At 39.5% G+C, this 12,460-nt stretch overlaps 1 protein-coding gene across 3 annotated transcripts in view; it reads left to right on the top strand.

The window, feature by feature from the left end:
- Positions 1-12,460, top strand: part of col4a2 (collagen, type IV, alpha 2) — a 52,637-nt gene that overhangs the window by 6,146 nt on the left and 34,031 nt on the right. For all 3 annotated transcript variants that reach the window (XM_079357363.1, XM_079357361.1, XM_079357362.1), the window contains exon 4: positions 12,125-12,205. In XM_079357363.1, coding sequence (XP_079213489.1) covers positions 12,125-12,205 — 81 coding nt within the window. The remainder of the gene's footprint in view (positions 1-12,124; positions 12,206-12,460) is intronic.

The following is a 12,460-nucleotide window of genomic DNA, read 5'->3' as shown; positions in this document are numbered from 1 at the left end:
TTTCTTTCTCGCACGTGCAGTGTGAGTGTGGGCTGTTTATCTGTGGGCTCAGTGATGTCGGGTTTTTATGGAAAACATCCTGAGAGCAGAATTGTGTGAAGAGCAAATAGATTATCCAGAGAAGCTCTCTCAACAGGAAAAGGAAATAGAGTGGAGTTAAATGTGTCAGAGTTTCTTTACAATCCTGCAGGACCCTACAGAGGTGGACTACTCCACATAGTGTTTACTGGGTTGTATATCCACAATGTGAACTCTGTGTGATTCACACTGTACATGAAAGAACACAAGTAAGAGAGTAGGGTGTGTGTACTGTACATTGCAGAGTTTGTCAGCCAATAAATTTTATGGAAAATAAAAGTTAATTATTCTTTTCAATCAAAATCTTGATAGGAACCAGATTAGTCGATCTCATTAGCTTTTATTTTTGCTATTTCATTGGTTCCCCTCCTGGAGTCTGTCACCCTGAGGGGAATTTGATTTGCACATATTACAGAACTAAAATAATGATTTGTAGGTAAAACATATTCCTCACTCACAGCTACGTAATCAGTCACACCCGTAACTCAGGTTATAATGATATCAACTTAAGTATTTGTTATATTTAAAGGCAGTGTATCTTTTTTTTCTCTGTTGGTCGGGGAGCACTGACCTTTTTTTTTTTTTTTTTTTTTTTTTCATACAAGTAGGGTGGCTTTCTGGAAAAGAGTTGGGAACAACTGCACTAAATAAACTGTTCATACTGAATATATATCTGTATGCATTTACACCAGTCACATTATTGTGTCTATCCAGTCGTTTCAGAGGCCATGTGTGCTTGATAATGAGTCTAGTAAATCCACAACAAACACGCACATTAAATCAACTCTAGCTCGTACACCACCATTGTACTACTCTCGCTCCTATTTTTTTGCACATCAGATAATGATGTGAAAGTATGTAAAAGAGGCAGGGGCAACATCCAAAGGAAGAGGGAGCCAAGAATACCAGCGGTTTGATTGTGGATAATCTCTGTTCATGCTTCATTTTCATTCTCAGCCATGTGTGTCAACCAGCGATCTCACACTGCCACTCAAATACCCAGACTGGACACACAAACACGCACATTGCACAACAACTATCTCTGCCACTCACTAAATGTTTCTCTCAGTAATAGTACAAAGTGGGCATGATTTACTTGTATTTAAACTGTTCAATTATCTACACATTCCTCTCATTGTACTTTTGGACATGGTATGCAATTTTTGTTAATCTCTCATGAACAGTCACCAAACTGTATCGATAAGTCTGCCAAATACCTTCCCAATGGGTTGTTTACAAAATAATATGGTCTATAATAAGCAAATGTTGGGAGAACAGAGTAGAGGACGACATGCAGCCAATTGCCGAGGTCAGATTTGAACCCATGGCTATCAGGACTACATATATTTGATTTTGCAGGCTTTCCCACAATTTCAGTCTACATATTTTATCTATGAACAGTTCTTGCATAAATTACAAGAAAATCATTACAATGATAATGCCATGAAATATATATCAACATAACAGCAACAGAGACCTATACGTAGTGAAGCTGCAAGCTCTGTTAGACTATAAACATTTATTTCTTTAAGTGGAGAAGAATGTCTGAACCAAGGTTCATGGCGACCAGTTCAATAATTTCAAAGACATTTCTTGGTTGCATTAGATGAAACAATGAGGATCATTTAAGTTATTAAGATTCCTCCTCTGGGTATCATGTGTATCACTACCAAATTTCCTGGCAATCCATCTCCCATTTGCTGAGCTATTACTGTTTGAATGAAATTGGTGCCCAGCCAATGACGGACATTTCCAAGTAGTCTAAGAAGATGAAAAAGCTATGAGAGAGATGCAGAGAGATATGAGAAATTGGACATAGACCTGGCATCAGAAAGCGCGCATCCAATCTTGTTAACATTCTTCCCACGACTAGAAATAATTCCATCTAATCAATTAAACCGCAGCTGGAATGGAAATGGATGGTCTGTTTCCGCAGTCCAAGAAAAAAATGTTTCACTATCAGTGTGATCAACCTTGTTTCTGCTTGATGTCGTGACACTTTAAAGGCTGCATACCAATGGATATGACTAGCTGTACTTTGAACTTTAGTCAAAGCCGGTCAAAGCTGTTAATTGGAAACAAATTATACAAGAAATTGTATCATTATATGGGCACCTGTTGCACTAAGCTGTACATCATAAAACAAACCGAGAGTAAATTTGTGTGAGAGAGAGTATGTTTTGTCTTTGTGTAAATACAGCTGAAACAATCCTTCCATCTGAGCTCATTGAGAAATTAACCTCCGGCGAGGAGAGACAGACGACCAGAGATCCACGCGTAGGAAAAGGACAAGAGATGGGAAGGATAAAAGTGGGGCTTGTCTGAACCATGACGGGGACAAATTGAGAGAGGAAGAGAAAATAAGAGGGAAGATACAGCGAAAGATGGAAAGAGAGCGAGAGGACAGAAGACGTGGCTGATAGAGACCAGAGGCAAGAATGAGGCTATAAAAGGAAGTGAGGGACGGAGAGACTGAGGCCTGGGAGGACCGGGAGGAACGAGGTCTTGGAATTCTTTCAGCACAGTCTGATGGGACCCTTGTGTCCCCACATTAATCACTATAAGATGGAGTAAGGTTAAAGGACAGGGGTGGAGATATATACAGTATACAGGGATTTTCCAGAGACGACGTCCTCACTGAATTGACTTCCGAACTTGAGTCCAAGTTAAATAAAAGTATGTTTAAACTGCTGTAGTTTATATGTCCTGATGCAGCTCTTCTACTCTGGAAAACTTTCCCATACATACTATTACATTTGTTTGATGTACAGCTGTTGGAAGGAAAAATACTTTTAAGATACAGAATGCTGTACAATGAACGCAAAGAACCTTTCACTCTGTGTTGAATACACAATAACCCTTACAAGCAACATGTCCTCCCTGAATCCAAAATAAAAATGCCACCACCGTATCAGCATCAATAAATCTGAGATGAGCTGATATCTAACAGGGTCTTCATGTTACTGCATTTAAATGAAAAACTTTAAATGAATTGTGCAGCCATTTCTCTGACTGTAATGTGATCTTCAACCCCTCTAAGTCCAATTGTTTGGGTTGTGCTCATACTTGAATGTGGTTATTAGGAGAAATAAAACAACAAATGTGTCACAGGTTGTTACTTAATGTATCCTCCCATCTGGATGGGATTGATCATCTGATTCAAGGGCTGAGCAGCAGATCTATCAACATAACAGCATCTGACAGACGCTGAGGTCCAGAGCTGAAATGAGTCTAATTCCACGTCCATTTAGGCCGGGCTGTAGCAGGAAGGATTGATTAGAAGTGTGGCCCTCTGGGAAATGGAGTTGAGACTCTGTTTGACCTGAGGCCAGTTCAGGAAAGTGAAGGTCTGGCTGTGTTAGATCCAGGTCCTGAAACCAGAGCTGTGTTTACACTAGAGCCCAGCCAGAGGAGCACAGTGGGAGTTTCTGCTCTGTTCGGACTCATTCAGGTCCCTCTGCTAGATCATGTTCTCCTTCAAAGTCATGGCCTGCTTTCAACAGAGTCTTTCTCTCCTTTCCCTCCTTTATATAGCTTAAAAGAAATAATAAATATGATAGGCACAATAAAAGAAAGGTGCTAAAGAGCCAGACGTCATATAATTAGCAGTAAAATAGCTGAAATGGACAGTCACTTTTTGTGACCTTGAAACTTTCAAATCCAGCCATTGTGCTATGAAAGACTACAGATTTTTGCATTGGACAGAAGTTGGGACACTGAATAATTCAACATTAACATTTATTTTCTATGTTCAGACTTTCAAGCCTTGTTTAGCAATAAATGTTGAGGGAAGTCTTTGTCTATGCGGTCATATGGCTACTCGAAGAGTTTGACATTTGTGGATGTCACAGTCTCCAAAAGAGTCTATTTCCAGGTCTTTACTCAACTTAGAATGTTGATGTGCTTTTGAGAGCAGCTCTCCGTAAACATGACAAATCACAACTTTGTGTTTAGTCTCACAGCTGTTCCTGTGTAGACATTGAGACATTTGAAATGCTCATTCTTCTCCCCAGATCCGTGACTCATGCTCAGTTTTCTCATACCTCGCCCCCTCTTTGTACTGATGTTTGGGTGTTTTTACGAGTGCAAACGGAGACTTCAGCTTTAAGTCAATGGTAGTGGTTCAGGGAATAAAATTGGCTGTGTAGAGGCAATGATGCACGCAGACTGTTCTGTTTGTCAAGTATAAAATCTGTGAGATCCATAGAGGCCGGCACAAGAAGTCCCCTTATCACCATAATGAAGGCCTGTGGGACATCTGGTGTTGCAATGAGACATGCCTCACTTCTAAAAACTACGCCAACACAAACTCAGTCATGTTTGATGTTTTGGCTTTTCTGGCCTCTGAACTGTATGTATATTTTTGTGTGTATTTGTGTATTGCTGTCTTTGTGGAAGTGTTTGTTTTATAGCTGGCATCTGATTATTTGACTAAATTCTATGTCAGACTATTGGCGGAAGCTGCACAGAAAGAATAAACTCACGTTTGACATGCTGACCTACTTTTTAAGCCTTAGTGATGTGAACTGTTGTTCTGTTTGTCCTGCTGAGCTGAAGTATGCACACCATTCTAAAAGTTCAAGAGTTAGCACTTTGATATAGAAGAAAGTGAACTGAAGAGTACCATCGCAATCTAAGAGGCTTCAGACAAAATGGTAAAAAAATTCAAAATCCTTTTGATTGAAGCTCTTTCTCTGTGATCACACCTTTAACTATAGCAAATAAATAAAAAAAACAATTATAGACAGCTCAGTTTTTAAGTTAATGTTGTAACCTTTGATCTACCTTTGATCTTTATATTATTATATTATATTAAAAAATGTAAAACAAAAGCCTACATGTTTTTATTTTCAAATGCGAAATAATGGAATTTCAAACATGCAATTAAAAATGTGATTAATGACAATTAACTATTGACATTTTTCAAATACTCCATTTAGGAATTGTACACGTTAAACAGCTCTAAGTTCTGGAAAAACTTCATTTTAATCCATTAAAAAAAGCTGTTAGATATTTCAAACTAGTGACCTCTTGGTTTAAATGTAAACTCCAGCTTGCATGCCAACAGTGAATCCTTCTGAGATGGTTCTCAGCTGGCAGAGGGAGTATGACACACTCATCCTGTCATTGATATAGTGCAGATATGCATATGCAAGATATATTGCACAACATGTATCCATGTTTAGTTCCCCTTATCAGAGCTTCTTGGCTAAAAATGGACAGGTGTTTTAGTTCATCGAGTCTGCACTTTATCTCTCAGGTCCACATAATTGGCGTGCAGAGAGATACAGCATGAGTTGTTCTCACAAAAAAGTGAAGCGCTCACAATGTAAAATTTTAATATCCCAGAGAAACTAATTTTTAAAACCCAGGTTTGTTTAAACACCTTGTGAATTTGTTACCACAGGTTTTGCTACGACACAATTATTCTTTAAACACTACCTTATTTTATCTAATTGGAATACTATTCAAATATATCTGCAAATATAATATATGACACTTCAAGCGTCCATACAAGGGCATACATCAATTAAATGGTTTATTTAAAAAACGGTGGTGTTCTGGAAACATCAGATTCCTCATTGTGTTGTTGCTAATGTGAGTTCTTTCATTGAGAACATCTCAACCTCTAAGCAGCATCATCGGTTTGCCTTTTCCTATATTCTCTGACTTCATAGGTTAAAAAATGTCAATTTTAGTGAATGATGTCTTTTGAAGTTTGAACTATAGACCAAAGGAGTGGTTGTAAAAAGAAACTGGCAGTCCTAATTTTTGAACAATAGAAAGACACATTCCTCTCTGCCAAGGTCAAAGTGGAAAGGCCACAGGTCAGAGTCTTCAATAAGGATGAGCAACAGCCCACAGATCAGCCTCCTCTCACTGGTTTCCTTGTAGATAGATTTGGTTTCTGTTGACTTTTGTAGGCTTAAGTACCTTTATTTATGTATAGCAAAAGCCATATTTTACTTCACGCATCTCTATTTCAACTGTGTTGCCCCCCCCCCCCCCCAACAGTGTCAGTTATTAAAGGGTTTAAATCATCACCCATCCCAGGTCAAACACTCATTCTGACCTTCAATAGTCTGTGATCTCTTTATTTGATACTGTTGTGGATTTTTTTTCCATTACCAAAGAGTGAAAATAAAGAGTGAGAAGATCTATTCAGAAAAGAACCCTGAGATCGATCTGGTCTCAATGAACATTTAGTCGAAGGCAAAATAAGCGTTCGAAGACCCCTCTCTCACACGGTGAGGAGAGAAAGAGGCCCCGAGAAAAGGCAAACATGAACACTTATACGTTTCCATCACACTACACAGAGCACTTCCCCATCACGCCACATAGAGCCACTGCCCACCTGGCAGGGCACAATCTATCCCCTAATGTGAGAAAAGAGACTACATGACTATTTACCATCTCCCAAGGCTGAGAAGGAGGTGGAGTCCAGTGACTCTTCCCACATGTACAAATGGTGAGTAACAGAATAAAGGGAACGAAATGATGGGAAACAAAACACCTAATAGGCTGTGCATGTAGTATTCTAAGACATTTCACATACATTTAATATGACAGATTCTATGAGACCGTTGTACAACGCATATAGTACACATGGAGTACAATTTTCTATAACAATACCTTTAACAAGCAGGGGGTCTCACACAAACACTGTTTATGCTTCGCTGGGTTGTTTCATGTGTGAAAACTAAGAAACCATCTTACAGAGGTAGTTGTCATCTCCATCACAACATCTTTCTTTGGCAACAAGGTTTACCTGTGAATGCCTTGATGTTTAAACAACAGAGAGTTAGAAAGAGTGTCCTTCCATAGCTGGATATACAATTAAAGGTAAATGTGTTCTTCATTATACGTCCGCAAAAATAATCTAAATAGGCATGTTTTTATGGGGAAATCACAGAAAAAGAGGCATTTATTGATTATCTTCAGAGATGCGCTCATCTCTGCCACTGAGACAACACTTATTAAGCTCAACCATCAGTCTGTTCATCACACACATTGAAAATGTTGCTTTTATGTGTAATTTATTGGTAGGGATCATCGGATATTGTAGTGAGTAATACACCAGGGGAAATGTGGAATGTACAGCTGTGTTTCGCCATCAAAGACAAGCATCTGTCTCCTTCACTTCGTCTGTGTGTAATGCCCTGTTTGCTGTTACATTTCATTGAAAAGAGGCAATATTTCTGGATTCTGTTGCTGGCTGTGTTATATGCTGATCAACATCCAGGGATTATTGTCCATTTTTTTCCCATTTCTAGAGTTACTATAATACACGTTTGCCCAGAGATAGCATAGATCTTCCCATCATCTTCATGATTTTGGCCTATTGAGTTCAGCCGACTCTAAGCAAGGCTGAATCCCTCATTAGCTTCGTAGTTTCAGCAACCTCTCAAAAATGTTGACATATATTCCTCTCCATCTGTATTTATCATCCAGGACTTCAGTGTGTTTTGTCTGCACTTCTCTTATGCTCTGGTCATCATTCTGTCTTCTTGGCTGAGCTGCTGTGTTGGTTTTGGCTATTTTTTTACATTACAGGATGTGTTTGTGAGTGATTATTTCTGCGGTGGACTTAATGTTAACATAACATTGAGACCCCCCCCCCCCCCCCCCCCCACCACCACCAAAATCTGATTCAGGTTGACTACAGACAATCCACACACACCAACCATATGATGGTGGTGCAGTTCAAAATAGGTTATATGATCAACAACAAGGAGCAGATTTTTTCTTTTAGCAGTAATTCATTTAAGGCCATTTAAGAGTGCTGTTGATTCAGCTGGTTTTAGTTTATGTACTGTAGATTGCATTGAAGGACTCACAGTGTGTCACCACTGCAGCGCCTAAGAACATCATTCCTCATTAAAAGCATTAATCTGATCCCTGACTAGAAGACCTTTAATTGACATGTACTGGCTTAAAGATCACAAAATCGTTAAGGTTATATAAACCATTAGACATTCCAGGACACATATTAAAGGGAAATTATTAAATATTGCATGCAACTGTCCTACATAGACACCAGACATCCCTTCACATGCACATATGGCCCTGGACTCACAGACATCAGTATCAGACATCCATCAAACAAAAAATGAACCTTGCTAACATCGTTACTTTAATTAACAATGACAAGTATCCTCTGATGAAACATCTTGCAATTTATCTCACTCTCTTCGTCCTGCTTATTGTGAAGAGGAAACTGATACTGGCACTTAAAAATAAAGCTCTAACAAAAGACGAAGGCTCGAGAGACAACATTTTGGCTCCAAGTGAAAAACTTGATCAGGCAGAGCCTATTTATCTATTCTATCCTCCCAGGAACATTTCAGCTCTTAATTAAACTGCATGTGTGGCCTGTGCAGAAATGCAGAAGTTAAAATACGTATGATGGAGAGGGTTTTGTTTTTTTTCAGGGGGGGGGGCACAATTGTGTCGGTGCATGTGATTGCATTTTTGATGTAACGCAGATGACAGCAGTAGTTAACAAAACAGAAGAGATGATCAACAGTGGCGAGCTATCCTGTACATGAGAAGTTACAGATGAATAATCATAGCAAACCAGCCTGGAGGAAGTGATCTGTTTATGGCCCTCGCTTCATCATATACATTGTATGACAGTTTTCATAACAATTCAGAACCTCAACATTTTCTAGAATGCAAAATGAGACACTTACAGGGCAACATCAGCTGAAGCCTGCGTCTCTGCGGTGAAAATTTACACGACACCTAGCAATGTATCTTCTGCCCTTTTCACATGTTTCTTTTGCTCAGGGGAATTGTTGAGTCTGGTTTAGCATTCAGTCCTGCATGTTGAGACTGGAAAGATGTCTTTATTCATGATAAGTTTACAAATCTTAGATTTTAGCTAATATTCTTCACCCAACGCTGCTGTGTTTAGCTGTTCGTGATACATTAGTGTCTCTTGTTGGATCCTACTGGGTTATAGCAGCTTGTTACCTGTTTTCCTTTGTTTTAAGGTTTAACAAACACCTTTGGTTTTGCACTCTTTGTCCAGACTATATTTTGACGTGCAATTATTTGAACTAGCAGCTTTAGATCTGACACTAGTTTGGGTTTCAATTTATCTTACTGTAAGTCACAGTTTCAGTTTTGTTTTCACAAAACACAAATCTACAGCTGCTGCTTCTCCAGAAAGACTTAAATGGAAATCTTTACCTCCTGCCTACAAGGTCGATTCACTTCTGTTGTTTGGTTGACCTTTGTAGTTTTCTTGAAACCTTCACTGTGACAGATTAAAGCATGTCACAATGTGAAAACTTTAAACATCTCAGAATGGTGAGCGTTTACTTGTCCTGGACTGCTTCTAGTCCAGGTCTACTTCAAGGTATTTAAATGGCAAATTGAAGCCTTCTTGGCTTTTTTTAGTGAATCAGATCATTTTGTAATTGCATCAAGCGAAAAAAAAAAAAGTGTGAATGATGGGAGTTGCATTGTGGGTTATGGAGGACAGAATCAATATTTTAGTTTTGGTAATGGCACTATTATATGGGAAATTGTAACTTGTTTAGTTGCTTTTGCAGCTCTTAATCAATAAAACAGCTACTGAAAAGCTCTTTGATTCAAAAACATACTTTCTCTCCCAGCTTTTGGATTGTCTGCAGTAGCTATGGAAAAAGGTGGTTTTGACAAAGAGTGGGTCATTGTGACAGTGCATGAAGAAAACAGGATACTACTTCATGGTCCTATTGTCCTCTGCTGAAAACTACTTTGAGCCTGTAAACTGTAAAGGAGAATGATCACATTTTTTCATAATGTCTAATCCCCTTGATGGGAGCTATTCTTTTGTGCGTCTGTCCGGAGATGACGCAGGCTATTGTCTGTGTGTTGGACTTCCTCCTTATTTTGGAGAAAGGTCTTGCCATTACATCCTCATTGGGATGATCTTCTGTTCCTGAGTTCCTTAGTTGAATCTAAAAATACTGATATGTTCACCCTGCACAGGAGACAATTTGGATTACCCTCCTTGGACTTGCCATTTAAGAGTTCGGGATATGAATGAAGTATTCTGTGTCTAGACAAAGCGAGCTTGCAGGCTTAATTAAATCCATCACAGCATGTTTTAGCTGTATCAAACAGTGGTTTGAAAGGAACCCCTCAGATCCAGAAAGTTAAACAAGAAATGTCGCCTTGTGCATTCCATATGGGAGGGGAAGAGGGTCTTTTTGTTGTGGAGATAGGGGATCATTAAAGGACGTCGTCTCCGTAGTAAATGGCGGTCTTTGTGTGTGACGATGGTCTCAATGTGGTCTTTGTGAGGGAGGCTGCTGGGATCTGCTGTCAAAATGGTGAGGGAGAATTATTGTGATTCTTAATCTGCTGTTTTGTCTCCACTGTGGGCATGAAGTGGTCCTTTTCTTTTTTTTTGTACAAGGGAGAGGGGAGGAGGGTACCGAGGTATTTGCTTCCTAAGCATGGTGTGGTATGACTGTGTAGGTGGAGGACGTAGGTGGACCCGAGAGATAGACGTCAGCTCTGGGCTTCATAGAGACTCTTTGCATTTCCCTGATCAAGTTTAACTCATACATTTCCTGATTTTTTTGTCATGATCTTTGTTGCAATTCATCGTCAGGCCTCGTTGGGGAAAGTTCAACAGAAATTTTAGTGAGTTTTTGAACTAACCCTAACCCTAACCCTAACCCTGCACTGCAACAGTATTATATAGGGATGTCACGATTCACTCAACTCCCGATACGATTACTATACGACTTTCTCACGATTTATTTTACAAAATGAGACAAAAGAAAAATTATGAGATGAGTGAAAGATTTTTTTTATTGTGTCATGAAAAGACGAATGCACCTCGTAATCTCTTTGGCTCTTACACTCATTTTGGGCGAGCAGGGCCTACACACTCACTTGTTAGTATGGTTTGGCTTCGCAGCTGCCATGATTGCTTGTTACAACCGACCGCCTCTGCTCTGCAGCTGCTGATGCTTACCATATTATTGCAATTCTTTTTTTCAGAGTACAGACGTGAACCTTGACAAACTTAAATTGATTTTTACTTACCTCACGATTAATCTTTATATCCCTTGTATTAAATGGTGTGAAAACAGTGCTCAAGGGTTCAAACAGTCACAGATTAACAATCAGATCTATTTAAAGAACATCTGGATAATTTATGGAGTAATTCATTTTAGCTTAACTCTTAACACGTGTTAGTTTGCAGCATTGTAGGTTAAAGTATGGCAACCAGTATGTTGTGTTGTGTCTCCAGACATTGGCTAAGTTGGAAGGGTTCTCTTCTTTTCTATGCTACATTATCCTGAATAAAAAGAGGAAAAAGGGAAAATAGTCAAACTTTTTATTTTTTGGAAAATTTGAATGAACACAAAAATTCTCTTCACAAAAGACTCCAATATGTCTCAATAATGTTGCCAGCTATCTCAGCTACTGTAGCGTCAATTCACCTCTGACCTGTGGGTTGGGAAACCCCGTTTGTGTGACAGCTTTCTTTGATCATGTCATCTCTACACTGACCGGCTCTGCTTGTGTGTGTGCTCGTGTCATGTCTCACACGTCGAATTGTGATTGTGGGTGGTATTGTCGGAATGCAGACATTCAAAGACAAATTGGCCCCCCTCCATGTCCGGGACCCAGCCCCTCCAATGAATAGGATTTCCATTTTCACATGGCTGTCCATTATGTGTGGACGTCCTTCATGACTCATTCTGGCCACATTAAAAACTTCCTTTCTGTTCACCAGACAGATGTACACAGCAGTGCAGACAGCACTGCAGCAATCTTCCACACTCACACATGCAATAGAGGCGCACGCATAAACAACAAGTGTATTCCCAAACCACAGTGTACACAAACAAAGCCAGTCACAGAGAACACCACAATTAACCGCACACTGCATCATAACTAAAGCACAGAGAGGATAGAATGCAACAACACATGGACACAGATTTCTGCTGTGTTTATGACAACAAAGAGGACTCTGAATATGTTGCCATTTTCTGCAAAAGTAATGTCTAATAAACTCTTTTTTTGTGTCTGACAGGGAGGAAAGAAGCACAGCGGCCCCTGCGGAGGAAGAGACTGCAGCGGAGGATGTAAATGTTTCCCAGAGAAGGGAGCCAGGGTAAGTCCTGCACTGGACCATACTGTCCCAAACACCTTCATGAACTCACAGTTTCTATCTCTTAATCTCTCTGGTAGCTCTTTTTTAGTTCTCTTTGATAACAGTCTGATACAGAAAACAAGGCCATGATGACAGGATGATCACATAATGTTTTCTCCTTTCATACCATCACCTCAAACTGCACAATTTGGTCATGTTTACAAAAAAAGGAAAATTATCAGAACTGAAAAGGAAACCCAATACCTGCTCCTACTT

This window comes from Symphodus melops (assembly GCF_947650265.1).
Source record: "Symphodus melops genome assembly, chromosome: 12".
Lineage (NCBI taxonomy): Eukaryota > Metazoa > Chordata > Actinopteri > Labriformes > Labridae > Symphodus > Symphodus melops.
This window is presented reverse-complemented; position numbering and strand designations above follow the sequence as displayed.